Source organism: Alexandromys fortis, unplaced genomic scaffold (assembly GCF_014885135.2).
Source record: "Alexandromys fortis isolate MF-2015 unplaced genomic scaffold, M_Fortis_MF-2015_v1.1 scaffold_19, whole genome shotgun sequence".
Classification (NCBI taxonomy): Eukaryota; Metazoa; Chordata; class Mammalia; order Rodentia; family Cricetidae; genus Alexandromys; species Alexandromys fortis.
The window spans coordinates 3,116,557-3,143,881 of NW_026067890.1; the positions used below are offsets into that span (position 1 = coordinate 3,116,557).

A 27,325-nucleotide genomic window follows, 5' to 3' on the forward strand; every position below is an offset into this window, starting at 1 on the left:
CCTACAACATCAAAAATATTTGCTACATTATTTAATATCTCTTCTTTCTAGGGAAAATATTCTGACTCTATTTCTTGAACAATCAATTTCTTTTAGTCTTTTGTGGGATCATGAAAATGACAACTTCATAAGAGAAAAAGCATACTGAATAACAACCTTCAAGCCCCTATTTAAAGATAACTATCACAAAGCTGTGGTATTGCACTTTTGGGGTTTGATACTGTTAACCTATAGCTCTTCTAGGACAACGTAAGTTTTTTTTTTTAAAAAAAAGTAAATTACAGCTTGAAAAGAAATAATTTGTGATATAAAGTATTATAGTTTATGTTATTATTTTATACATTTGTATATTTTATTCAAGAATTGATAACCCAAGATTTAATTAGTATTTAGAATTACTTGGCAATAATGTAGGTGAAGAGATGGCTCAGTGGTAAGAGCACTGGCTGTTCTTGCAGAGGACCTATGCTTTATTCCCAGCACCCACATGTTGGCTCACAACCTCCTGCAGCTCTAGTTTCAGGCCATCTGACCTCTTCTGACCTCCTTTGGCAATAAACATGTATATGACACACATCCATGTATGCAAGCAACATACTAATACACATAAAATAGAATAAATTTTTAAATAATTTTAGAAACAAAGTGAATATTAATTAATAGGTTTAACAAAAAAATCTTTCAATGATGAATTTATGAAAATAAATTTAAACATAACATTACAGTGATAGCATTTGCATAATTTAGAATGAGTATCAGGCTGGAACTACAATTAAGTCATATTTATTCTAGAATATAGAGCCCAGGTAAAGAAAAAACACATTACCCAGTGGTTAATATAAAGTCAACATAAAAAATAATTTTCCTGTGTGGCTTAAATTATTATTCCTTAAATATGATTCACCTGATGCAGAAACTTCTAGAGTGCATTTAAAAGTTCTGTCTTCTATACCCTATTTTTCACCTACTGCATCTGAAACTTTAGGAGATGCGTTAAGGAATGTATATTTTTAGCATTGCAAGAACTTAATTTTCATGCATGCTTTGATTCACATTCTTTCACCTCTAGAATAGAATCAGTTAAAATGAGGGTCAATTTCCTTTATGTGAAGGGTCTTCTGTTTCAGTAGTCGCTCTGGTAAGCTATTGTTCAAATTTTACGTATATATGAGACACAGTAGACAATAAGCCAGTATAATTAAATGGATATTGTTAAATTAGAGAGTGCCAACTGTCAAGGATTAGTGTGAATGTAATAATCTTGACGCAGTAAGAAATAATAAGCATGAAAATTAAGTTGTAGGTTAGTCACATTAGGGAGAGGTTAGCTTGCTGGGATTTTTTTAAAAAGGTTATGGTGTTAATTTTGGATTGGATTGAATAGTGTCTGTACATGAATGAACATTTTGGAATAGCAGAATTGTCATGATTCATTCTGATACATATTCATCGGTAAATTTTCTCGAACCTATCTGAAGTGGAATAACTATTGAAATTTATTCATGGTAAATCTGGATGTAAAGTTTTAGTCGTATGACATTTAGGTACTTTTAAATCTTGGTTGCTATAAGGAGTGTTATCAAGCTCCTCAGAAGGTTGATAGTTGCAGGATGCATAACTTACTTAACGGCAATTGTTTCCTGAAATTTTAGGTTGTGTGCGTGGTAAATAATTTCAAAGGAAGACAACCAGAAAATGGGCACATGCACAGGGACAGTGTGGCCCGGATGCCGATGATCAACATTCCTCGAGTAGAAAGCCCTTTGGAAAAAGTAGCATCTGTGCAGGTGACTCATGACTTCCATTCTAGACCACATTCAACAGTTATCTCTGCTTGTGCATTCAGAAAGTGTACAGCTACTACGCTGGCTACTTAACCTCAGAATCTACGGTGTCATTTAGCAAGCATTTATCACTGGAAAGATCATCCTCGAAAATGCATACTTCATTTAAGGTACCCATGGATATCCCTCATGCTTGGTGACTATGCATAGAACTCATTCAGCACTTTGCTAGAGTCTAAGAAATACCGTTCAGGGCCTCACATGTAGGCAGATATTTATTTTCAAAAATATCCCTTTTTTATAAAGTATACTTTACTTCTCCCATGTTCTCTATCAATAGGAAAGTGCTTCAAAAACTGTCATCACACAGGGCACAAGAGACATGTACTGAATCTCAGTGCACAAGGCTCAGGCAGCTCGCCAGCTCCTGCTGTGCTTCCTTAATGGAAGAGGTACTGAGGGTTAGGATGGGCTGAGTCTGTGCACAGGCATTGTTTGAAACAGCAGGTCCGGGTCTCAGTGGGTGTCCCTGGGAGCAAGAAGTCAAGTACTTTCTAAAAATTGTTCTTGCAACTTCTGTAAACCAGATAGGGTATGTTCCCTAAATGCTGCTGTGGTTCTTTGCGATTGTAATTAGTTAAATGATTACTCAAGGGCCAGCTCACAGCTTCTTTCCAGCCCCAGGCTCACATATTTTAATAAGTTCTTTTTAGTTTAAATTAAAATATAATTACATCATTTCTCTCCTTTCCTCTCTTCAGCTCTTCCCATGTACTCCTTCCTTGTTTTTTTTTTTTTCTCAAATTCATGTCTATTTAGTCTTTGTTCTCATTTGTACCTCTCTCCCGCTGCTCTCTCCTTCCAGCCCTCCAACTCTTTACCTCCCGTCCCTCAGACAATGTCCCACTCTGCCTTATCACGTGTAGAATAAACCATCAGATACTCTTTACTGTAACAAAAGCAAATGCTTTATTTTTGAATGAGTAGAAGTCAATGTGTAGGGTAGGGTGAGTTTTTAGCACACTTTTAAGGCTCATGGGGTCAGTAGGACACTGTTAAGCATGTGTCACAGCGTAGCCCAGGTACCAACGTAGTTTGTTCTATTTATGGAAAATGGTATTCTTGGTGAGGGATCTCATGTGTTCACCTGTGTGTCGTATCCATTCCTCAGTCTCCCACGTCTACACTTTCTAGGACCCACATTACATCTCCCTCTCAATTTATGTCCTCCTTTTACAGTTCCTTTAGAAAAACCCACTACTTCCAATTCGGGCTTCCCGTATGCCTCATGGGTTTGGATTCATCAACGAGACATGCCTAATGTATTAGTGACCAATCCATAAAGAAAAGTGATTCTTTCTCTCTCAGCATCAATTAACTATCAGTGCTCTTCAGGTAGGAATGGGGCCTGAGGAGCTCTTCCCCACCTAGTGCTAGAAGTTTTAACTGGCTTGATGTGTGCAGGTTAGCACAGCTGCCTAGAATTCACTTAAAAAGCAGCCTTTTTCATCTTCCTCCGGCTCTTACATTCTTTCCACTCCATCTTCCATGATGTTCCCTGAGACATATGCAGGAAAGAGCTGATACAGGGGTCCTGCCCGTGGCTGAGCACTCATGATCGTTCCTTCTGACATAATGAGTCTCTGGATTAACTGATTGGCACTACAATAGAAAGCATCTGTAACCAAGGTGAGGAGCAGCGCAGGTTGACTACTGTAGCCATAGATAGTTAGAAGACAATTTGACAACATGACCTCTTGAGAAACAGCTTTAGTAGGGGCTCCCCTAGGTCCAATGAATTCCCTAACCACGGGATTTGATCATGCTTACAGTACCTGGAATTCAAGTAGGCCTCAAACCCACATACACAGTGAAATACTATTCAACTTTAAAGAAATCTAAACTCGCTGACTATGCAGAAAAAGTATAGAAATGGAAAAATAAGTACTGAGTAAGGTGACCCAGGCCCCTAAAAATGAAAACCATGTATTCTTTTTTGTATGTGGATTCTTAGCTTCAATTTATTTTAAACCTGGAGTATATGTGGAATCCAGGAAACTAGAAACAAGTCAGAAAAAGAATGACTTTGGGAAGCAGAAAATTTTTAGAATAGAGCTGAAATGAAAGTAAAGAAGGGCAATGCTGAGAAAGAAGGGTTCTAGTGGGTAGCGGAGCAGTGAGAATGGAGAAATGAGGGACCGGGGGAAGGCTGAACCAAAATGAAATGTACATGATCTTGCAAAACCAGGAAAACATTTAGTAAGAGCTGATAGTATAATATGTATTATGAAAGAAGAGCGTACTGTGAGCTAAAGATTTATGTGGAGATGGGTACAGGACACAGGAGAAAAGGAAGACCAGAAGGTGAATTAAGCAAAATTAAGGATGTACGGAAAAAGCTTATGAAATCTTACTAGTTTGTAAATAAGTAAAATACTAATTTTCTAGAACTAAGGTGAGTTTGAAAAGCAGGAAGAGTGCTGGGATTAAAGGCGTGTACCCCCACAGCCCAGCTTGGAAACTGGTTTATAAGATTCCAATGTGAGACTTCCTTAAGTTAGTCACAGAATATTTGGAACACTGTATGATACCTGTGAAACTCAACAAGGCATTATTATTATTATTATTATAGTATTAAAATACAACAGGAACAGGTACATCAAAATACAAAAAGATCTATTGTAAAGTATTTTAAAAATAAATTTTGGTGGGGTTAGGGTACTTGAAACTGGGTCTTATGTAAGCCAAGTTGGTCTCAAATTTTCCATGTAGCCTAGGACAATCTTGAAATTCTTATTCTTCTGCCTTCACCTAAGTTCTAGTATTGTAGATGTTTTGACTTGACTCAAAAGATATGTTATGTATATAAAGTCTTGTATATGTGCAAAGTGAAGGCTGTTATTCAAAATAACACCAAGATATTCACCTCTACTATCTGTAGAGGAGTATGGGTATGGTGAGGTGAGGGGGAGCGAGAGGGAGAGAGAGAGACAGAAACAGAGAAATGCAGATACACAAAGACACAGAGATACATAGAGACACAGATACAGAGAGAGATGGAGACAGAGAAGAGAGAGGCAGAGACAGACAGAAAAATAGGCAGAGACAGTGAGAGAACAAATACAATAATGTTCAGACCTTAAGAGAAAATGAGACTGAGAAACAAGACATTATGTCCACTCCCAGGCCTTCCCTTTTCTTTCTGTTTCCCCTCTTCTTTTTTCTGACTCTAGCTCTTCCCCCCTCTGCCTTTACTTCCTCTTTCTGTCTATAATCAGATGCTATGTGCTATTATGAATAAATGCACAACTAAAAATCATTACAGTTTTAAAATATTCCATTTTCTTAAGCTGATTTCTAGAAGGTCATTAAACCTATTAATTGATAGGTTCAGACTGACCAAAATTCCTTAGGAAAAAAAAGAAAATCTTTCCAGGATACTTTACATCACCCTTCTATTTCCTTTTGAAATGTGCTCTGTCGATTTTTCTCTGACAAATTAAACACAGAAATCTTGCTTGTAGCTCCCATGTACTCACTTCAGGGTTCAGATTTCCTTGGCCCACCTGCAGTCACCTTAAGTCCTATCAGTACAGAGGCTATGGCTTTTGCATATGCAGGCGTCTTTCCTTTATAGGCTCTCTTAAAGTTTCTACTGTCTCATACCCAGGGAATTAGCTCCCTTTGGAAACCACACCTCCCTTTCTCCCAAACTCATTCTATTTGCTTCCTCCTTCAAGGCTCATTTCCAGCAGAATTGGCAGTGTTGTTAGCTTCGGGATGTTTCCAGAAACTCAAAACACTATGAATTCCTTTCGGGAATCCAAGAATCAAGGATCTGTGTTTTCTTCTAGGAAATGATGATGTAACAATTTATAGTTCTACTGTTTTTGTCTCCTATTTTTAGGAAGAATAAAGAAGTCCTTAATATCATAATAGCTGATTATCAAAGAGAATTACTGCAAAATTTGAGAATTTCTACCAAATACAGCATAAATAAACCCATGCTGAGAAAAATACTTCCCCACTCCAAACTTTGGTCTTGATTCTTTCCAAATGAAAGAATTTTTTTTAAATGAAATGGGGATAACCAAACTGATTGGGTAATTACTTTCATTCAAAACAATAAATATCAGTAAAGCAAGATGGCTATGTGGTTAAGAGCACTGTCTGCTCTTCCAGAAAACCCGCGTTCAGTTCTCAGTACCCACTTGGCAATTCACAGTGCTCTTTAGCTCCAGACAGTCTCCTAAGATAAGATACAATCTTTTTTATTCCTTGGGTACCAGGCATACCTTTGGTATACATAAATACAAAAAAAACCCACTCAAACATATAAATATAAACAAATATTTAAAATTAGCTAAGCAGATCAAAAGCAAGAGAAATAATTGCCTTCAAGTACCCTACCAACGTCATGGAGCAGGAATTAAGCTGCACAGAACCGTGATATGCAGTGAGTCAACAAACACTGAATGAAACTGTACAGCAATAAAGTTATCTTCTTGAAAATTCCCATGGTCTGAATCTCCTCACACACTCTATCTTTTTATTCTCTAAATGAGGACAAGAGAACCACAGCTTGCAGCTTCTTAACTCAGATAGAAGTTGAAGATTCCATAAGGGACATGTTTAGATTGTTCCTGAATCCTTTCTCACACATTTTAAGAAATTTAACTGAGCTAAATATACTTTATACCAAATGGGGGTAATCAGAACATGAATTTAGATCCCTTAGTGTGACACTGTGACAAACATGAGGAACAGCGTGATACCTTTTATTGCCCAGGCAAGGATGGGTAGGAGGGAGATGGAGCAAAGATGATACAGTGAGTAACCTGGTTGGTCCAGGAGCATGAGGGGTGAGTTGGGAATCTCTGGCATGCACACAAAAGGCAGGTGCTGTCATGTGTGTCTGTAACCAGGGTGCTGGGAAGGCAGAAACAGGTAGCCATTTTAATCATTTGGAGATCTTTACTTTCAGGAGGCAACTCTGTCTAAAAATAAGGGATTGAAAATGCCATTCGGTGTTGACCTTTGGCCTCTGCACATGTTAGCAAGTGTCTGTACACCCTCACATACAAGCGAACACATCTGCGCAAACACTCTACAACACCCCGTCCCTGTACACACACAATAAGAAATTGGACTACATGTATTGGCCTTGGTATCTCCTTTCCACAGAACAGGAAATTAAAGAGAACACATGGAATGAAAGATAAACAATTCCTGGATGATTAAAAAGCGGTGAAGGAACATACGTGGTGGCGTGGTGGATTAAAACCAACTCTAGAAATCATAAACAAGGAAGAAAATCCAAGCTGAGGAAAGTAAAACCAAGGACTACAGAGAGAGCTAGAGAGACGTCTCAGCAAATCAAAGAGAATACTGCTCTTAGATTATTAGGCCCAAGTTCTAGTCCCAGCATCAATGTTAGGAGGCTTAGGCTGCCTGAAACACAGCTTCAGGGGATCTTACACCTCTGAGTGGCAGGTACATGCACTCATGGGCACAAACTCGTATATGGATATATACACATACATATCATCAAAATTAAAAGTATTTTCTTTCTTTAAAAAGATTGACTAAAGGATAAATTGACAAAAAAGAAAGTGACCCAAGAAAATGTACCAAGTAGAGAAGACACTCTACCAAGGCCTGTCTTCTAGAACACGGCAGCCGGCAGAGCAGTGACAGAATCATCTATCTAATCTTCTTCATATCTTAGGGCACACTTTAAGGAAACTTTTCTTTGAATAAATACTTAAAAATTTAATATGGGTTAGTTAATCAGACCAAGGTAAAAGTGAAATATGTACTACACACTTGAGATTCATTGAAAACTAATAACACTGAGGAAAGAATCCTACAGATGTGTTAGCAGGCAGTGTTATTCTCAGCCACGAACTACTTCTTCAGGCAGAATATGCTTTCTGCTTCATTTAGTTTGGACTTGGCTATTAGTCTGTGAATAGAATGGACACAGACCTCAGTTTGTTTTGGGAATATCTTCCTACCTGACTGTCCTGGTGCCTTCTCCTGGGAGAAGTCTTTTCCAGCCTAGACTCCAGGACAGGAAAGCATGAGAAGCAGACACGCAGCCCAAAGCCTAGCCACCAATGTGTAGCATGAGAAATAAACAATGGGAGCCACGGGAGTTTGGAGGTTGTCAGAGTACATTGCAAAACTGTACACACTTCTATTCTTGATAAAATAAGGACCTGGTATATTAGGCATGACTCTCTACACACACACACACACACACACACACACACACACACACACAAATACATACACACATTCTCTTTGTAGAAGTGTGCGTGTTGTCCTAAAGCAGGATTTATTAGATTGGAAATAGGTGGTCCTGTAATGGCTGTCTGCATATTGAAGATCCAAAGAAAGATAAGTAGATAGAGCCAGCTATAAGTATATTTTTTTTCTCGGGTGATAAGACATTACTCAATCAAAGGAAAACAATTTGCTCTTGCCAAAAAGAAAGGGAAAGTATTGGCAAGAATGGTTTATGGGTAGTCTCCCTTGTATAGTTATGATAAATGGCTTTTCACAAACCTGTGCCTATCAATGAAGCTGACCATGTAAATGCACACCCAGATTAACAAATCCATCAGCTGAATGAAAAGTGGTGAGCAGTGGCAATGGTTGCAGAAATCTCCAGATATCACAATGTAAATCTCCATGCATAATGTCATGGTAAAGAAAGAAATGCTTATGGTTCTAAGAGAACAAACACCCAATGTCCAGGGAGACCTGTGCACTGATCTTCTCATTGTCTTGGTAGCAGATTATAGAATGACAGGAATCAAGGAGAAATATGAGTTGAAATTTATTCAGAATATGTGTGTGTGTGTGTGTGTGTGTGTGTGTGTGTGTGTGTGTGTGAGAGAGAGAGAGAGAGAGAGAGAGAGAGAGAGAGAGAGAGAGAGAGAGTTAATTTTCAATGGTTTGAAATTCTGGGCTTGAAGTCTAGTTTCTCTGCACTTCAAACCTGGGGTTTCCTGTTAGTTTCTTACCTAGACAAACATAATTATACACTTCAGTGCTCCCTATGAGAAATTTCTTTGAAGTTTCAGGGTGTTGTCATGAGTAACCGGCCATCTATTTAAGATTTGATTACATTTCTATGAGAAATATATTTGTTTCGTGGAGCTGCTGAATGGTATGTAATGTTTATAGGACCACTTAAGACAGCTTTTGTAGTGATCAGATGTTGCAGTAGTCAGTGGGAGCAAATCAGTTAACACTTTAGGCACTTAAGGTGAGTTTTGAGCATGTATTAAAACTAATTTAAAAAACAAAATTTACATGCTATTCTCATATATTTTATTTTGCTTTAAAAAGAAAATGGAGACAAATAAATTGCAGCAGTCATCTATTCCTGGGCTATTCTTGTTTATTTGTGTTGATTTTTGTTTCTTTTTTTGTTGTTGTTCTTTTATGTGAGTTTGTTAGTTTTTGTTGTTGCTTATTTTTAGCTAGACATAGGCAGATTGATATAGACAGGTGTATACATAGGTAGGTAGATAGATGTATAGTTAGATAGATGATAGTCAGATAGGTAGATAGATAGATATATGTAGATAGATAGATAGATAGATAGATAGATAGATAGATAGATAGATAGATGATAGAGTGAACATGAAGTTAGGTGTATAGTAAACTGAGAAGGATCTGGAAGGAGTTTGTGGAAGGGAAATATGATTAAAATGTATTGCTTGAAAAAACTTTTAAACAATGAGAAAAAAGAAGAATTGCAGCAGCTATTAACATCCTTTGGATTAACTAGACACTGGATACACTGGTGTCCTGTGCCATGGTTTTAAATTATTGCTTTTTTTCTTCATGTCTGTGTGTTCAGTATTTATTTTTCTACACAATATATGAATCATATTATACAAGGTATAAGAATAACAGGCAGGCCTTTTTCCCCAGTTATCCAGCAGCCTTCTATAAAAGCATCTTTCTGAGAATTACTTTTGAATGGCATGGGGGTGATGAGTGTAGCTTAGGCAGATATGATTCATTCAGTCATTAGTTAAGGAAAGAATAAGCGATGGTGGAATGCTGGGTGAGCAATCTTGTCTCAGCAGCATGTGCATTCGTACACACAGAAGTGTTCAGAGGTGTCCACCTCATTGCCTCAGTCTGGAGCATCTAAGAACTATGAAAACACTCTGCAGAGGTCACACTTTTTAAATATCTACTAATAAACAGTAAACCAAGTCCAATGTCCTATGAAACCAAATCTTTATTTTTAATTTATTGTTCTAGGTAAAGAAACAGTCAAAAAGCAAAAGTCAGTAATTTGAATATCTTCTTTAAAAATTAAAATGCAGGTCTGAGGTTGTAGTTCAGTAGTCGATTGTCTACTGTGCTTGAGACCCTGAGCTGGATTCCAGATATGAAAAACTGAAATAAAAAGAAAAGAAGGTAGGAGAGAGCAATGGAAGGGAGGAGGAGAGAGGGAAGCTGTAAAGAGGAGCTTTAAATTTAAATTTAAAATTAGGAAGAAACATTAGAGGAAGGGAGGAAGTATTCAGATAAATAAAACAAAAATGAACAAGAAGAACCTATTTCTAATCATAATTACTTGAATTCTTTTCCATGCATGTGTGTGTATATGTGGGGTACATATGTATGTGTCTGTGGAGGCCAGAGTCAATCAAGGGTCTCTTCCTTAGATGCTCTTTACCTTTTCAATAAGCTGTCTGCCCATTCTTTTATTGATGAGAGTGAAGTGTTCTCTGTGTGGTGCTTTTTTTGTTTGTTTGTTTGTTTTTTTGTTTTTCAAGACAGGGTTCAAGACATAAAATTAATGTACAGATTTTGTGTTAACAAACATTTTTCATTCATAAATTATAGATACACATGTACATTCTCTCTCTCTCTCTCTCTCTCTCTCACACACACACACACACACACACACACACACACACACACACACGCCTGGAAAAGGGATTTCCAAAGTGGGCCATCTGGATTTTTACTGACTACTGCATTTTTTGTGGAAACAGGCAAGATTCTGGGTGCTAATCAGCAACTGGTTATAAAGGAGTTTATTATGCACTTGCTCCTTTATCTGCATCCTCATATTCTTTTTTTACTGGGGATTGCTGTGTGCTTATGTAACCAATCTAAAGCATTTTTAAAGGTTAGAAAGGAACCAAACAAACAAGATTGTATTTAGGTTAAATCAGCACAAAAGAAGCATAAGAACAACTTATGGATAAGTTTTAGTTACTAAGAATGTCAGTGTGATTTCTATTAGGATTATAGTAAGTGAAACTTGAAAAAACACTCCATCAAAAGCTGGTAATATATTCCTCAGGCCTTTTGAGTTTCTATTATAATGACAAAGGGCATTATTTTGCAAGCAGACCCAGAGGGCAGTGAGACAGATGTGGTAGACAAAGACATTGGGGGAAACCCTCCTTCACTTCCTAGCATCACCTCGGAAGAGACAGGAGAACCATTTCCCAGCAGGTTAAGTCAGAGCATAGGGATAAGAGGTTTGGGGATGCTGTTAATCACAGTCAGATCATCATGGGGTCCAGGTGAGTGAGAAGAAATTAGGACCTAAAGCTGGTGAGGACGATGTAGGAATTAGTAGTCAAGAAGTGTTCACATGGTCAAATTGTGCAGATAGATGAGGGAAGCTAGGAGTTTACATTCCTAAACATTATATATTTCTAGGAACATAGCTGAGAATATGGATGAAATTCATGGCAGATAGAAAAGTGCTGAGTCTTAGGAAGGATATAAAACTTAGAGGACAAACCATTTGGATACCTACAGCACCAAGGACCATTTTTTTTTTTTATATAGATAGCACTTTGAAAACTCGTAAAGATCTGGGATGAAAGCCCAGGGATTCTGCTGCAATAGGCACTGGCTTAGATCTGGAGATGGGGGCAATGCACATCAAGCTTCCCGGGCAGTTGGATATGAAAGTAGAACTTGGCTCGATGCAGATGGGTTAGCAGATCTGATACAGCAGCTCTCAACTCGGGCTGCACACTAGGATCAACAAGAGAGCCTTTCTGTATTCTGGCGGCTGTATGAGGCCTTGGACCAATTAAACCCAAATCTCTGGGGCTGTGCCTGTATTTAGTCAAACTCCAGTATGAAGCCCAGGATGAGCACCAGAGCATCTAAAAATCTGGACTGGGAGCTGCAGCTTCTGTGGCTACTCAGGCTCCTAAGCTCATGTAGCTAATGCCTCAACAGAGCCTAGATCCTTTTCTTGTTTAATTAACTTGCTAGAAAAAGCCTCCCACAGATTTCCTAGGCAGAGAGGATTCTCTCAGAAAGTAGCTTTTAGTCCCTTTTAATTGCACAAAAAGGAATTTCTTGAATTAAAAGAAAGCTCTGAATTAATACAAAACTTTGCACTCAAACAAAGTTACTAGAGAGAGAGAGAAATTATCCAAAAAAAGTGCTTCTGTCAAATGCAGTTCATACCTGAGCTTTTATTTTTTTATTCTGAGTTTCGTTAAACAAAGTAATTGCTTACTTTGAATTTGACCACCAATTCCAGAGCTCCAGGTCTGAATTGCTCTAATAATTTCATCACTAAATTTAAAATGATTTCTCTTTACTAAATGATCTCACTCCTTTCACAAATCATTAGGAGGGAGACTTTGCACGGCACATTGGTGGGGAGCAGAGGACACATTCTCCTTTTGGGGTGCCACTTTTGTTATCATAGTTGGACTTTTGGTATCTTCAGAAAGAATCTCTATAACAGAGGCTATTCTTGAGCTCACTATGTAGCAACCCCTGCCCTTGAACTCTGCAGCCTATCCTTTTGCTGGGATTATAGGCACTTGCCATCACATCAGGCATTTTCTCTTCACTCTTCTGTCCATGCTCCCTGTCTCACAGCAGACAATGAACACAATAGGGAAGCAAATAGCAAAATGAAGCATAGCAGCGTTGTCGATTATGACATGCTATCCACTTCCCCTGGTGAAGGGTAGGCAGCATCCACGTAACAGTGACCTCACTGGTAGATTTACAGTGGGTCTACGATCCCTTATCCGGAACACTTTGTGTTTTAGAGAATGATGTATTCTGTTGCACAAGTAGCCTGGAGACACTTCTGACTTTGGAATTAAATACTGTTGTTTATGTAACAAAACACAAAATATATATTGTCTTATGTCATTAGTTACGCTTTTGCCATCAAATGAGTTTGTATTCTTCTTGTAAGAAATATTTGAATTTTGAGGTTGAATTGGATATTACAGTTGTATAGTTTCTAAATTATGAACTTTATGAAAGAACAAATGGTGAACTTTATTTAAAAACTACTGACTAATTATTTTTAATTCTTTTTTCCTTTTTTGCTTTAATTCTCAAAATTTTTATTTTTAGCTCATTTCTTTGAATATTATTCACCAAAATAAATGATAGATAAACCACAAATAGAGGGTTGGAATGGGGACAAGAAAGATTATGTATATATCATTTAACATTAATAAAAATCCATTCAAGTACATATATCTGTATTCTGTATATGAGAAAGCTGAATTTTTGATGGTCAAATTGTTTGACAATTTCCCATTATGATGGAGACCACATTTAAACACTTGATATTCATCCTATCTGTCTGCAGAGTCTACTGTGTTGTTCAGCTTCCTCATCAAGAGGGCAAATACCTAAGTCAAAAAATCAGAACACAAATATCCCATTTTATGTTAAAAACTGAAGCTGACTTGACAACATCGTCTTAAGATATGAGGTCTTTTTTTGCCATCTTGAGAAAAAGGGAACTTTACTCATTTCTTTCTATTAAATGATCACACATTTATAAATTATTTAAGAGAGATGTTCACATGGCATGTTAGTGAGGATCATGGAACACATTAGCAGGCTTTTATACCTTATTCAAACTCACAGTGTGTGACCTAACAATAGCAACCTAGACCTCTGAAGCAACAAGTACTTTCACTGAAGCGAAGAAGTTAATATTTAAATCGCATGTAAACCACGTTTTGTAGGTGTTCCAAAACCAATGTATGGAAGATGATCCAGAAGGAACTTCACAGGGGAGGTCCTATAAAGACTGCCTTGCCAGGTTCTTCGGCTGGATAATGGGGATTAGCCACTGCGAACACCTCCAATTAAGGCAATAAACGTATGTGCGCGTCAGCGCACTGGTGGTGGAGCTGTGCTGCTTAGCTAGCGCGAATACGGAGAGCTATGTCCTTCTGCGCAGGTTCCCAACACTGTATCACAGTATCACTGTGATCACTGTATCACAGGGATCTCCATCCCCTCCCTTAGCTTGTCTGCGGTTGTCATTGCTGCTTCCCTTTTTTTCCTCAATAGAAATGTAGCGTTTTGAAAAAATGAAACAGTTTAATATCTTTAAGATTATTTATTTTCGGAAATCTTTTGTTTATGACTACTTATCAGGAGTGTTCTTTTGTCTTTCTTTTTGTGAGTAGCAGATCTTGTCAAGTAGGAAGCCACCACTAAATTTTCGTGTCATAAATAAATGAGTCTTGACTTACATGCCATTCTGATTATGTTTACACTGCCTAGAGAAGTACATAGTAAAATGAAGATTTTCACATAGAATTTGAAGCCTTAAAACTGGACTTAGATTGGCCCGGAGAGACTTAGGAGCAGTTGTTGCGCTGGTGGAGCCCTAGGTTCCCAGCACCTGTGTCTGGAAGCTCTGACACGCAGAATATCAAAATTGTCTTAAATTTTCTAAATTTCAGGATCTGAAATGACTTTTAAGGCACACAGTGATTATTTCCCCAGGGGACCCCTGCACTCAAGGACAAGCCTCAGTATTTTGCCTGCTGGTGTGATGTGAACTTGAAAGAACACTTGCTAATGGATACTTAGCAAATTCTATTCTTCATCTGCCTGGGCTTTAACTCTGTCATGGTCACACCTAAGTCTCTATCTCTGTAACTCTGAACATATCTGCTATGAAAAGCACTTTGAACGGGCAGTGGTGATGAGAGAACCCTTTTCTAATGTTGCTGTGATACGAGATTGCCATTTATTCTAGACCTTAATATAATTCCACATACTTCAGGATTAATCATAGAATGTCAATTTTTTTTTGCTACAATACGTCAGCATCTATGGCATCCATATTACATGCCTGAATCGATCTCAACATTAGCCGTTCTAAAAAGTGTATGTCTCTATAATTGATGGCTTTTTTTTTTAAAGCAAAAGAAGCAAAAAGCATTTGGAGGCTGTCAATAATTCTGTAGTCAAAAAAATAAAAAAATGAAAACAACAACAAACCCAGATTTTGGTGTGGAGCCTGAATTTATGCATCAAAAGTGCAGTGTTTAAGTAGATCTCTGTCAACTAACGAATGCTATTTCAGTTGGAACACTTGCCCACCCCACTCTACACCATCTGACTCACAGGGAGCAATTAGTCGGAAGCTACAGCCTGCACACTGAAGTCCCATGAACAGCGCCACAGAATATTAATGCATCTGGCATTGCCATTTTTTATCCACGCAAATTTGAGTGTGAATTTTGAGCAGAGCAGGTATAACATTTTAATCTATTCCGTTAATTAAGAATCCTGAATAAAAGATATGATTAGCTAACATTACATAACTGTACAGAGAAGTGAGTTTAACAACACTGTGTGTTTTGGCAACATGCATGTGGGCCTCAAGTCTTTATTAAGTTAATATGTGCTATTTGTCCAAAAATGCTAAGTACTTTATAGAATCAGTTTCCGCAGGACTCTGACTCTGGAATTCCCTTTTCTCTTCCAGAACCACATCACTGCCTTTGCGGAAGTCACATGATATTGAAGCAGATGGTTTTTCCCTGCACTGGACGTCATCCCTCTTTACCATCCATTCATAAGAAGGTTTATTTGGTTACACGAAAATTTATAAAGTTGTCTGAGACTTTTTATAAATTTAAAACTCAATAGCACCCTCTCTGCTCCACCCCCCTTGGTCCCCCACTAGACTGTGAGCTCCTCAAGAGCAGGACCATGGCTTTCTTTCCTGTATCCCCAACACCTACCACCTAGCACTAAGTGTGGGTGTTCAGTACAAACATGATGACAAAAATGAACAAATTTAATTCTTCAATAAAATAGTCGCTTTAGTTTCTCAAAAGAATCTCTGTGACTATGTGAAAAGAAATCTCCATGTGGGTTATATTTGTATAAAAGAGAAACCCTCTATTTTGGACTCATTAAGCCTTTTTAATTTTTCATATCTCTATTCAACAGTACAGCATATTTAATTTGAAGTTAATTTTGAAAGTCATGGGGGCTTTTTTATTATGCAGCATGACATTTTTTTTCCATTCTAACAGATTTCAGCGTGTGAAATCATTTTACATTTAGAAAGTATGTCCTATACTAAATTGTTTGCTCATTATATTATTCTGTATTTCACTTAAAATACCATTCATACTACACATTCTAAGACTGGTGCTTCTGCTTTTAAAGGGGAAATTGCCAATTTTTATTGTCACTAAGTAATGTATCATAATTAAAATTATTTATTTGGACTTTTTCTTTGACACTTGTGATTTAATGGTTGAGTTGCAGTTTTTGAAATGCAGCAATATTTGGAATAGATTAAGGCAAACCAGCCATGATACCATATTATTGAGTAACTTTCCATCATTAACAGTGTCTCAAGATTGGCTGTAGTCCAATCATAAGCTTTCTTACTGATCAAGAATTCAAATAATTTAAGTGGGAAGGAACTGCATCTTACCATACAATTACATAGATGCTAGAAATATGATTAATGTATTTTTGTAATTGTCTAATAATTTAGTTAATATGTATTTATATTTACTTTATCATTTGATCCTCACAGTAATCCTGTACAAATATTGAAAGATGGCTTTATTTACACACAAGAAAAAATGAAGCCAAGACTGATAACATGCCCAATCCCATACCTCTAATCAAGCAGAGAGAAAAAAAGCTGAAATTCAGAATTACTCTGAATTTGCATTTTTCCCCTTAAATATGCCACAACTGCCTCAACATTCATGACATTGAGGCCTTATGAGGCCATAAGAGTCCTGATAAACTACCTATGTTAAAAAAAAATAAAGAAATGCCGAGATAGAGTTACAGAAAGTCTGCAGTATTTTAAATGTTTACCTTATATCAATGAACATAAACACATTTTTCAAACACAGAGCTATCTAGGGTTCTATTCATAATTCCAGTGTCTGGATGTGAGGCTCTTTGTAAAAGGGAAGCCCAAGTCCAGTGTCTTCATTCTGTACCTCAGCTGCCATTCAGGAAAGAGGCCAGGGGACCAACTTTACAGTACCCGCGTGGAACTAAAAAGAAAGAATAGAAGGAGAATCAAGCAAAGAGTCATTTGGCATCTCTAAAGCTAACCCAAGATACTTTGACTTATATGTGTGGAAACTGATTTAAAAAAATCTTTCTAGTCTTGAAAAATAGTTGAAAGTAAACAACTAATTTACCCTCTAATCAGCAAATAATTAAAACCAAAGAGTTGTCCGTTACTTACAGATGGATTTCATTTGTCCAATTCCAATCCTGCAGGAGTCAAAACACTTCCACTAAGAGCCAAATAAAGAAATTCCCTTTTTATAAAAATTGAAATCTCTACAGCAATTCAATTCTTTTGGCAATTTAGAACTAGCTTTTGTGTCTTGACCTTTTAAAGGCATTGTTTTAGAAAGCGTTAGAAATGGGCAGTTCGGTTCTGGAATAAAGGGTATGAGCATAATACCAAGCAAAGGCCGGGTGGCTAGTTGGGCTTCTACAGTTGTTTAATTCTGGTGGTTCTACAGCCACTTTAGAAGGACCCAAGAAAGAATGGTTTTCCCTTGGAAACTATTATATAAAAACGTCAAGGTCAGTGAAGATTTTTTTGCACCTTCCTAAACCTGGTCACTCTAAAAGAGTTATGAATTAAAGAACGAAACAGTATCAGAGTGAAAATCACTCCTACTATTTAAGCATCAATAAGGTTGTGCAATTATGAAATCCAGGAAAAATTAAAGTTGAGTGAGAACAAACCAAACTCAGCAAAGATTACTTAACCATGATGCTATTACTGAGAATAATAGAAAATATATTTGAGAAAATCGTTAAAACCATGACAACAGCTGGTGTTCGGTGGTGCAGCACTTGCTGAGCATGCACAGGCCCTGGGTTCAATCCGCAGGACTTGTAAAAGAAAGCACTAATCTCAAAATATACATATGTACATACATAGTCTAGTAAAAGCAGGTAATCCCATACATTTCCAATAGAGACCCTCATTTTTATTCCTCTTCCTTCGGGCCCACGTTAGTGTAAATTGTTCCAACTGAAACTTCAGTAGCCTCTGTTTGCATGGCAGAAATTCCGCACAAGTCTTATCCGATGCCTAAGGTAACTTAAAAGGGTCTTTTATGTTAAAAGAAAAGTGAACCTTCTTTGACAGACTTTGTCTATTCAACTTCTAACTGGGCCTCTCTTTTTCTCAGGATCTGTCCTAGCCAAATATCTTGGTTACATTTTCCATAGCTTCCTTTGTGAGAGAACAGTGGGGGAGGAAATAATTCTCTGCTGTGTATTGTATTTTTCAAATAAAAATTTAAAAATTAAATTAAAAAATAAATTTCCTTTTCCTCATGGATTGGTCTTTATTGGGGTAGAGGAATAAAGAATGATCACTAATGTGCATAGAGTTAAGAGTTTTCATATTGGCTGGAGAGTGTTTAAAAGTATACCAAATTGGCCATTTTGATTTCTTCTAGTTCAGGTAAATGGTCCTTACACTCCACAAATCATCCTGGGATCCTGTCAAGCTCTGTAGTTACAAATCATAAACTTCTGGAAATGACTTTGGACACCAAACAGGAATGCAATTTATAGCTGCTCTTCTTCCTGTGAATGACAAGCAACTAAGAGGCAGATGTCCCTTCATCCTGTTCCTATGGGCATCATCAGTCAAGCTCTGGATGTGCTCTGAAAGGTCACCTCAACAGGCGACAAATGATTCTGTTTTCACACTGGAAACATGAATCTCACAATTTGCTTTTTTTATGAATGAATGCTATGAATTATAAATCTTCAGAAATACAAATCAAGGCAGCATGTTATTCCAGATTACAAGTGATCAGATCTCAAGTCAAGAAGATGAATACTTGAATTTTTCTCTCTTGTCACTCTGTGTAGATTACAGTTGTTTTTTTAGTTCAATGATTTCATAGGATATGGTTGATTGATGATAAATTGTGTTTCCCTAAACTGTTATTCTTGTGACTCATTAATTATAAAGTCAGACTGCCTTTCTTCACATGAGTTACCCAAACAATTACAAACAAGGAAACATAGATGAGTGGGCACACTGGGACCTCCACTGTTCCAATGAGAATCAAAATCCATGACATTTGTTAGAAAGGCGATATTGGCCACACCTTTACACAATAAAAACATTTGCATTTCATTCTTATAAATTTGTCATTGGTCAAAGACTGGTAGTGTTATTTTTCTCTTGAGAAAAGAAAAACTCATCCAAGCTACACAGTAACTCTTCATTTTAATCAAGTTTCCTTATCTCAAAGCAATATCTCCAAGGAAAATCCAGCCTTCATTTCACCCAGCATTTTATAAAAATATGGTTCTAGATATCAAAAGATTCACATTTAGTACTGACTAAATGATAGTTAAAAAACACATAACTTTCCTTATGTACATGAAAGTTATCAGACCACGTGGTCGTGGATGTCTTGAGAATCTAGTATCTTCTCTATATTACTCAGAAAACTATCAGGTAACTGAGGAGCCTCAGCAGCATGACTTGAGAATTCAGAAACGTGTTGTGTGCTGGCACATAGCCACTTGCCCATCTTATTCAGTTGACCAAACCATGTCCCAGAACTACCCCAGTTTAAAGAAGAAGCTAATAAAGAGGTGGGTGCCAAGATGGGTGAGGAACCGGTTCTTAATTTGCATTCAATTTACCGCAAACTTCTAAAAATTCCAGTATTGCATTCAAATCTTCCTGAGTTTAATTTCTTACAGTTTTTGAGGACTCTGTCTGTTAAACACCAAGATTCCACAAATGGCAATGAGAAAAAAGCCAGCTCTGATAACTAAACCAGGATAACCACTCCCCCGGGTAGCAATTACACACACAAAATGATCAGGCTCTGTAGAGAACTTTCTTCCTCGTACTTAAAGCATCAGCAGACCTGATGAGGTTTTTATTTAGATGTAAACATTTTACATCATTCCTTGTATTTGTTAATAAAGAAGAAGACATGATTTTATATGTGAAAACAAAGAATTAGAAGACTATGGTATGGGTGTTTGGCATACAGCTCAATGGTAGGCGTGCTTACCTAGAATGCAAAAGGTAAGGTTAGTCACTCAGACTAAAGCTAAATAAATAGTCTAAGATATAATGTATACCTTTGGATTGTACGTGCCTATAAACCAGTTTGATTTTTATAGTTTTGACTTTCAGAAATTTTAGTTACTATGGTTTAAACAATATCACTCCCACAACAATGTTCTTCAAGTTTTGTGTGGCTCCATAAACGAGAAATTGGCCTACCAGCTCTTCAGCCTTCCAGGTACTGGAATCATACAGAACTAGTGTCTTTATTACTTTTCCACCAATGTGTTAAATACCCCAACAAGGCAACGGAAGGAAAAAGGGGCTTCTTTTTGACTTCCAGTTCTAGAGGGCATAATCTATCATGGCGGGGAAGATGTGGAAGTAGCAGGGACAGCACGGTGGCAAGGCCAAGAAATGAGACTGTCACATTGTATCCGCATTTATAAAGCAGAGTACAATAAATAATTGGTAGTGGTCAAATAATTTTCTCCATCTTATAAGGTCTTATGTTTGTATTATATATTATATATGAGATATGTTGGTATAAATACATATATGACATAATATGCATGCACAAATTTATGTATATAATGTATATATATATATATTTGTATATAGCTCTTGTTCAGGAAATTTTCTCCCTCAAAATTAAGACATGGCCTCCTCATATCAATAAATATAACCAAGATTGTCCTCCACAGCCATGCCCAAACACCCGTCTCCCAGGTGCTCACATATATTCTGTCCAGTTAAATACTAACTCTAACAGTCACAGCCAGTGACCAATCATGTTACTACTGTCAGATTAATCACTCAGCAATTGTTTTTCTGGCCACACACAAAGGATCAAAAGGTAATCCGTGGAATCTTTGTCTCTCAGGAGTGGTAGATCCTCCTGTCATTTTACAAGGTGCGGAACTTAAAGAAGATTTGACCAATGAGGAAGATAGTGAGCAAAGATAAGCAAGGACAGTGTAGAAAATGACCTTGAACTAGGACGTGTGTAGAGGCACAAGAGTTAGAAGTGACCATGAGAATATTAATGGCGGAGCACTTCTGAGAAGTTTAAGAACTGCAGCCACAAACACTTCATTAAAGTGAGCTTATCGGTATTGATAAGAAAGGTGGTCAGGATGAAAAGGATCGATTTGTCTAAGGCTGAGACAGGTAGCTCCATTGGCAGAGTTTTTGCCTGTAGATTCACGAAGTTTGTGTTCAGCTTCTAACACCGCATAAACTAGATGTGGTGACGAAGCCTATTGAAAGTCATCTTTAGATACACTGTAAATTTGAGGTCAGTTTGTGATATAAGAGACCCCGCGTTAAAGAAAAGATCCTAGAGGCAGTATTTCTGGCAAAAACCCTCCCGTTACTGAATCTTTTTTGAAAGACGGTGCAACCCTAAAAGAGATGAACTATTGATAACCAATCCAAACTTAGTAACAGGATAAATAGGTCATAGGAAGTACACTGACTCCCTGTGCTTAGTTAAATGACACACAAAAAGGGCTATTCTAAGTTAACACTATTCTAAGTCAGCTCAGGCTGCTGTAATTAAAGCCATGGTCTAGGTCATTTAGAAGACAAATCTTTGTCTTGGGGATGAAAGGGTAAGAAGACTTGTTGTGCAAGCATGGAGACCTGAGTTATGTAAAAGGCTGGGTGAGCCCTTACAGACCCGTGCCTGCAGCACTGCTCAGAACGGAAACAAAAATTTGACTGGTACTTCCTGGCACCATGTTTAGTGAGAGACGCTTTATCACCCTCCCTACATGCACATACACACATGCACACACAAAGTAAACACACACATGTGCACACATATGCACACACATATAAGAAAAGCATTTTTAAAAAATACACATTTATTTGCCATAGTTATGGGTACTGTGTTATGAAATCAGTTTGCTAGTTGACATGGTCAAATTCTGATGACAGCTGCCTTCTCACTGTGTAGTAACATGAAGAAGAGAGGGAGAGAAGTGAAAAGAGTGGAACAGAGAGGAAGGGAGAGAAAGAACATTGCAACATGAAGAGAAAGGCTTTGCTTTGCTCTCTTTGCTTCTAATAGTGACACTAATCCACCCCATCAGAAGGGTACCACTCTTATGCCCTCCTAAAATTTCCACCTCCAGTTGATACCACACTAAGGACTGGAGCTTTGACTTAAGAGTTGCTGGGAGGGGAGTAAATGTTCAGTCATGGCCAGAATCTGGAAGCAACCTAAATGCCCCTCGACTAAAGAAAGGATAAGGAAAATGTGGTACTACACAGCTGAAAAAAAAAATAATGACAGCTTGAATTTTGAAGGAAAATAGATGGAGCAAGAAAAAAAATATTTTGAGTGAAGTAACCCAGACACAGAAAGACAATTATCACATGTACTCACTCATAGGTGGGTTTTAAACATAAAGCAATAAAAAAAAACAGCCTACAAACCACAATCCCAGAGAACTTAGACAACAATGAGGACACTAAGAGAGACTTACATAGATCTAATCTACATGGGAAGTAGAAAAAGACAAGATCTCCTGAGTAAATTGGGAGTATGGGGACCTTGGGGAAGGATTGAAGGGGGAGGAGAGAGACAGGGAGGGGAGCAGAGAAAAATGTAGAGCTCAATAAATATCATGANCTACAAACCACAATCCCAGAGAACTTAGACAACAATGAGGACACTAAGAGAGACTTACATAGATCTAATCTACATGGGAAGTAGAAAAAGACAAGATCTCCTGAGTAAATTGGGAGCATAGGGACCTTAGAGGAAGATTGAAATGGGGAGCAGGGAGGGGAGCAGAGAAAAATGTAGAGCTCAATAAAAATTAAAAAAAACTAATCAATGACATCTTTACAAAGAAATAAAACATTTCTTTCTCATTGTCTCAGTTTAAAAATGCTGAATATATTCATTTGACTACTTTTTCTTTCCACATTTTTTTTCTCCATTATTTGAGGCAAGTTCTCACTATGTAAATCTGGCAGTCTTGGAACTCACTATGTAGACCAGGCTGGCATCAAACTCACGGGGATTCACCTGCATCTGCTTCTTGAATGCCTTCCATGCTCAGCAGCTTGACTACTTTTAAAGTTTTCCCACATATTAATAAGTATGGTAAGATTTTTAAGAGTGACAGATTAACTGCAGTTTCCCCCTTTGCTTACAAGGCTCACTTTGTATGTTTGAAAACCTGTGAGTACACTCTCATGGTCCATACTACTGAATAAAGTATTGAACACCCATCTCTCTGTATGAATATGTATGTATACAGGTATAGATGTATATACAGTCATAAAAATAGAGAGGTGAGTATATGGGTATGCTCATATATAAAATCACATATACAGACTTTAAATGCAGAAAACTTATTTATAAAGGGTCACATGTGAAGTTGTTTTTAAAATATCTTGATTTAAACATTAGCTTATAGAAATAATAACTATCTCATGCTAATTTTAATGTTAACCCTTACTCATTTATTTTTTTTCTAAGTCTAAATCAAGGAATAATGGTCTTAACAATGGTCAAGAAGTGTTTGCATTGGGAGTGAACCAGCTGTGCCTGCAATTCATTGCCAGGGAGGAAAAGGAATCAGGCGAAGTACATTTTCCCCAAATAACTTGGGCTTGCTATTTTCAGCAGTCTTTCATAATTATATCGCTCACATCCTGGTTTAGCCCTTGGCCATGAATCATTCCTCTCTATGTTCTAATAACACAAAACTCTTGGAAAGAATGAGAGAGCGCACTCTTCTGATGTAAAGAATCTCAGAAACCATGATTACTTATTTGACCATTTTTTCCCTATTCATTTTCTTATGGCGTTCTCTGCCCTCTACTGTTACTTCTCATTATTTCTTGTGTTAAAACCACCTCCTGGGAACCCTGCCCTTGCTTCTGGTCTTCTGCTGAGTTAGCAGTGATTGACACAGAGAGTGTTGGGAAAGACTAAAAATGAAATAAAATGAGTAAACATTTTCAAATGTCTCAAAAATAGGAAAGACTATTTCAAAGTTTCTTAATTGGCAGAGCGGTGTCTCTGGATTTGGATGGAAATCATAAAAAGGCAGCTTATAGCTCCCCCTTTGATAGCAGTTTCGTGTTCTGGGCATCTGGACATTTTCTCTTAGTGCTACAGTCCTGAGTATCAGCTGCGCGGCATCGGTAGCTCATGCTGCAAGCTGGAACCCAGGAGCTCAGGATGCTATTACTGTTGTAGATCCCTTCTTCACAGCTGAAGCTGAGAGCTCTAGGTGGCTTTCTGGAACTCTTCCAGCTTGGGCATTTGCAGCCGTCCCAGTAGCATCTCTGGCTTTCCAATCTCTTACCTCCTTGCTCTCAACTCTTGACCACCCTTTGCCTCCCAGAAGTCTCTGCTCCCAGCTGCTCGCCTGAACTCTTTGACCCTCTAGCTGTTACTGAGTGTTCCCTGGGGCTGGCTGTTTCTGCTCTGTGTACAACCAGCCCAGTCCACTCTTCCAGGAATAAGAGATCAAAACTAAACACCCAAACCACAGGATGTGCTCATACTGGGGCCAGTTTCACAGCAGGACAAGTGCACAAAAGGAAGGTCCTGCTGAAGGCTGCCTAAGGGAGACTCGAGTGCTGTTTACTTAGCTAGTTAATCATGTGCACTTCCGTCATGGGTGCTGAGGCACTCCTGCAAAGTAGGCTGAAATGTGCCTTAGTGGCATCCACAGCAGCTGGGGCTGGACTGCTTGGGGGTGACATATATGGAGGTTAATATAAGTGTCTTTCTAAGTTTTCATGTCTCTACCACCACTACCTAAGTCTCAGTTTCTGTGGTTCCCTAACTAGAGCTAATCTGGGGCATCAATGGGCAGTCTGGTGTCTTCTATATGTTGTTGGCTTGAACACAACCTCCCCTTGGCATTAAGGGGGATTTTAAAACAACCACATCTTCCTGATGACAGATGGGAAAACTGTGAAAGGAGTGGCTGCTTGATTGACAGCTCCCTGGAACTCTCACAAGATGGCGAATGGAAGTGGCAATGGCCACTTTACCCAACATAGATCTTTTGCAGTGGCTGAACATCATTTATGGACTCCACAGAGTCAGGAATCGCAACAGCATCAAGAGTGAAGACAAGAACAGCAACTTCCAGTCCAGGCTTCATCTCAGCCCAGCCTGAAGTAATTGTTTGGTTTCAAGCAGAGAAAACTGCTCTTGCAGCTCTTCACTGGGGAAGATTCCAGCGGCTTTCAATCAAGCCAACATACTGATGAAGACAGCTTCTGCTATTTCAAAGGACTGAGAGAGGATGCTTACAACAAAGATTTAACGTGAAATAAACAGTTTGAGTATTTTGGGGGGGGGTCTGATAATGTCTAACCTCTCCTCCTATTGAGTAGCCTTAGAGAAAGCAAGGTTCTCCTGCTCTGTCTCACAGGCAGGACATCTGCCTTTTCTGGGGGCATAAGGAAAGAGACAGTTGCTAGTCTCTTCTTCTAACAAGAACAATGATATTGAGGTAAAGACCCCACCCTTGAGATTGCATTTAACAGTACCTGACTTCCTGTCTCTAAAAACCACGTTCAGGATGAAGGCTTCCTACCACACATGAATTTGGGTAGATCTTAGGGCAGCTCTCTGCAGTTATAAAATCATTTCTAATGATTATAGCTCATATAAAAACTGATAAGGTTGTTCTAGTTTCATCTCTGGTTCTGTAATAAAATATTCTGACAAAGGCAACATCAGGGAGAAAGTGTTTTTGATGTTGTTTTTAAGTTGACAATTCCAATTTAAAATCCATCACTGTCGGGAGTCAAAGGTGCAGTTACTCAAAGCAGGTAGTCATGTCTTCAGTCAACAGCAGAAAGAAAATGAATATGTGCCTGCTAGTACTCAACCAGCAGTCTCTTTTTCATACAGTTCAGAATCCTCTGTCCAAGCAATGGTGCAACCACAGTGCCTGGATCTTTGCACCTCCACGAACACATTCAAGATAATAACCTCAATTCAAGCATAGTCCATCACTGCAGGGGAGTCAAGATGGCAGACTTTGAAGCTGCTGGCGACACTGCATCCTAAGAAAGAAAAGATCAGTAAATGGTGAATGCTCAACGAACTTAGTCACTTTTGTGTAACCCACTATCCAAGTCTGGGAAATGGTGCTGTCCTCTCTAGGGTGTGTCTTCCCACCTCAAACTGACATAGCAAGACAATCTCTCACAGACATTCTCAGCGGCATACCTATTCTCAATACTCTCTCAAAAAGGTAACTGGAGGCTTGTCTCCTCGGTGAGTCAAGATCCTGTCGTATTGACAATATTAACCATCAGTTAACAAGCTCTATTTATGATTCAGTGCTTTGGACTATAAGAGAACAACTTGTGTATCACACCAGATAAATCAAATGAGACGGGTCTTCATTTTCAAATGGGAAATTCATAACATATGGTGAAGGCTGCTGGGATCACAGCCATACCATTTCAGATATTCTTGGTGCTAATCATAAAACACTGAACGCATATGGACATAACAGCTGGGCTATCATCAATTGAAACTTTAACGCTGTTCATTTTAACAATATATATTTAAAAAATAACATTACTCTTTTCTACTGCCATTTTTCATTATTTCCAGCTCTTTTGAATTCAAGAAACTTTCAGAAAAATTGTGCTGATAACAGAAACGACAGGAAGCTAATTATCTTCTGTCCAGATTTATCTGTAGTTTATCACATAATTTCAGTACACCATTTCTATCTGTCATAGGTAGGGCTTCCACTGCTGTGATGAAGCACCACGACAAAAGCAAGGGAGGGAGAAAAGGCTTTCTTTGGATTACAGTTCCATGTCACTGCTCATCATCAATGGAAGCCAGAATAAGAATTCACACAAGGAAGGATCCTGTCAGGCAGGAGCTGATGCAGAGATCATGGAGAGGTACTGCTTACTGGCTTGCTTCCCATGGCTTTCTCAGCCTGCTTTCTTATGGAACCCAGAACCACCAGCCCAAGGATGGCATCACCCACAATGGGCTGAGCTATCTCCCATCCATCAGTAATTAAGAAAATCCCTTACAGTGGGGTATTATAGAGGCATTTTCACAGCTGAGGCTCTTTCCTCTCTGAAGACTCTAGCTTGTGTCAAGTTGACATAAAACTATCTAGAACAATATCTTATATAAACTTTGATACACACACACACACACACA

The 27,325-nt window shown here is 38.1% G+C and overlaps 1 protein-coding gene and 1 long non-coding RNA gene across 3 annotated transcripts in view; one reads left to right on the forward strand and one right to left on the reverse strand.

Annotated features, from left to right (window-relative positions):
- Plppr5 (phospholipid phosphatase related 5) overlaps positions 1-18,253 on the forward strand; it is a 95,035-nt gene extending 76,782 nt beyond the window's left edge. Inside the window, exons 5-7 of one of the 2 annotated variants that reach the window (XM_050138205.1) lie at positions 1,653-1,787; positions 13,805-13,941; positions 15,568-18,253. In XM_050138205.1, coding sequence (XP_049994162.1) covers positions 1,653-1,787; positions 13,805-13,939 — 270 coding nt within the window. In that variant the 3' untranslated portion in view covers positions 13,940-13,941; positions 15,568-18,253. The remainder of the gene's footprint in view (positions 1-1,652; positions 1,788-13,804; positions 13,942-15,567) is intronic. The other variant, XM_050138282.1, reaches the window with a different exon arrangement.
- Positions 18,254-25,813: 7,560 nt separating this feature from the next.
- LOC126499382 (uncharacterized) overlaps positions 25,814-27,325 on the reverse strand; it is a 53,091-nt gene continuing 51,579 nt past the window's right edge. Inside the window, exon 3 of the long non-coding RNA XR_007591081.1 lies at positions 25,814-26,193. This is a non-coding gene — a long non-coding RNA (uncharacterized lncRNA). The remainder of the gene's footprint in view (positions 26,194-27,325) is intronic.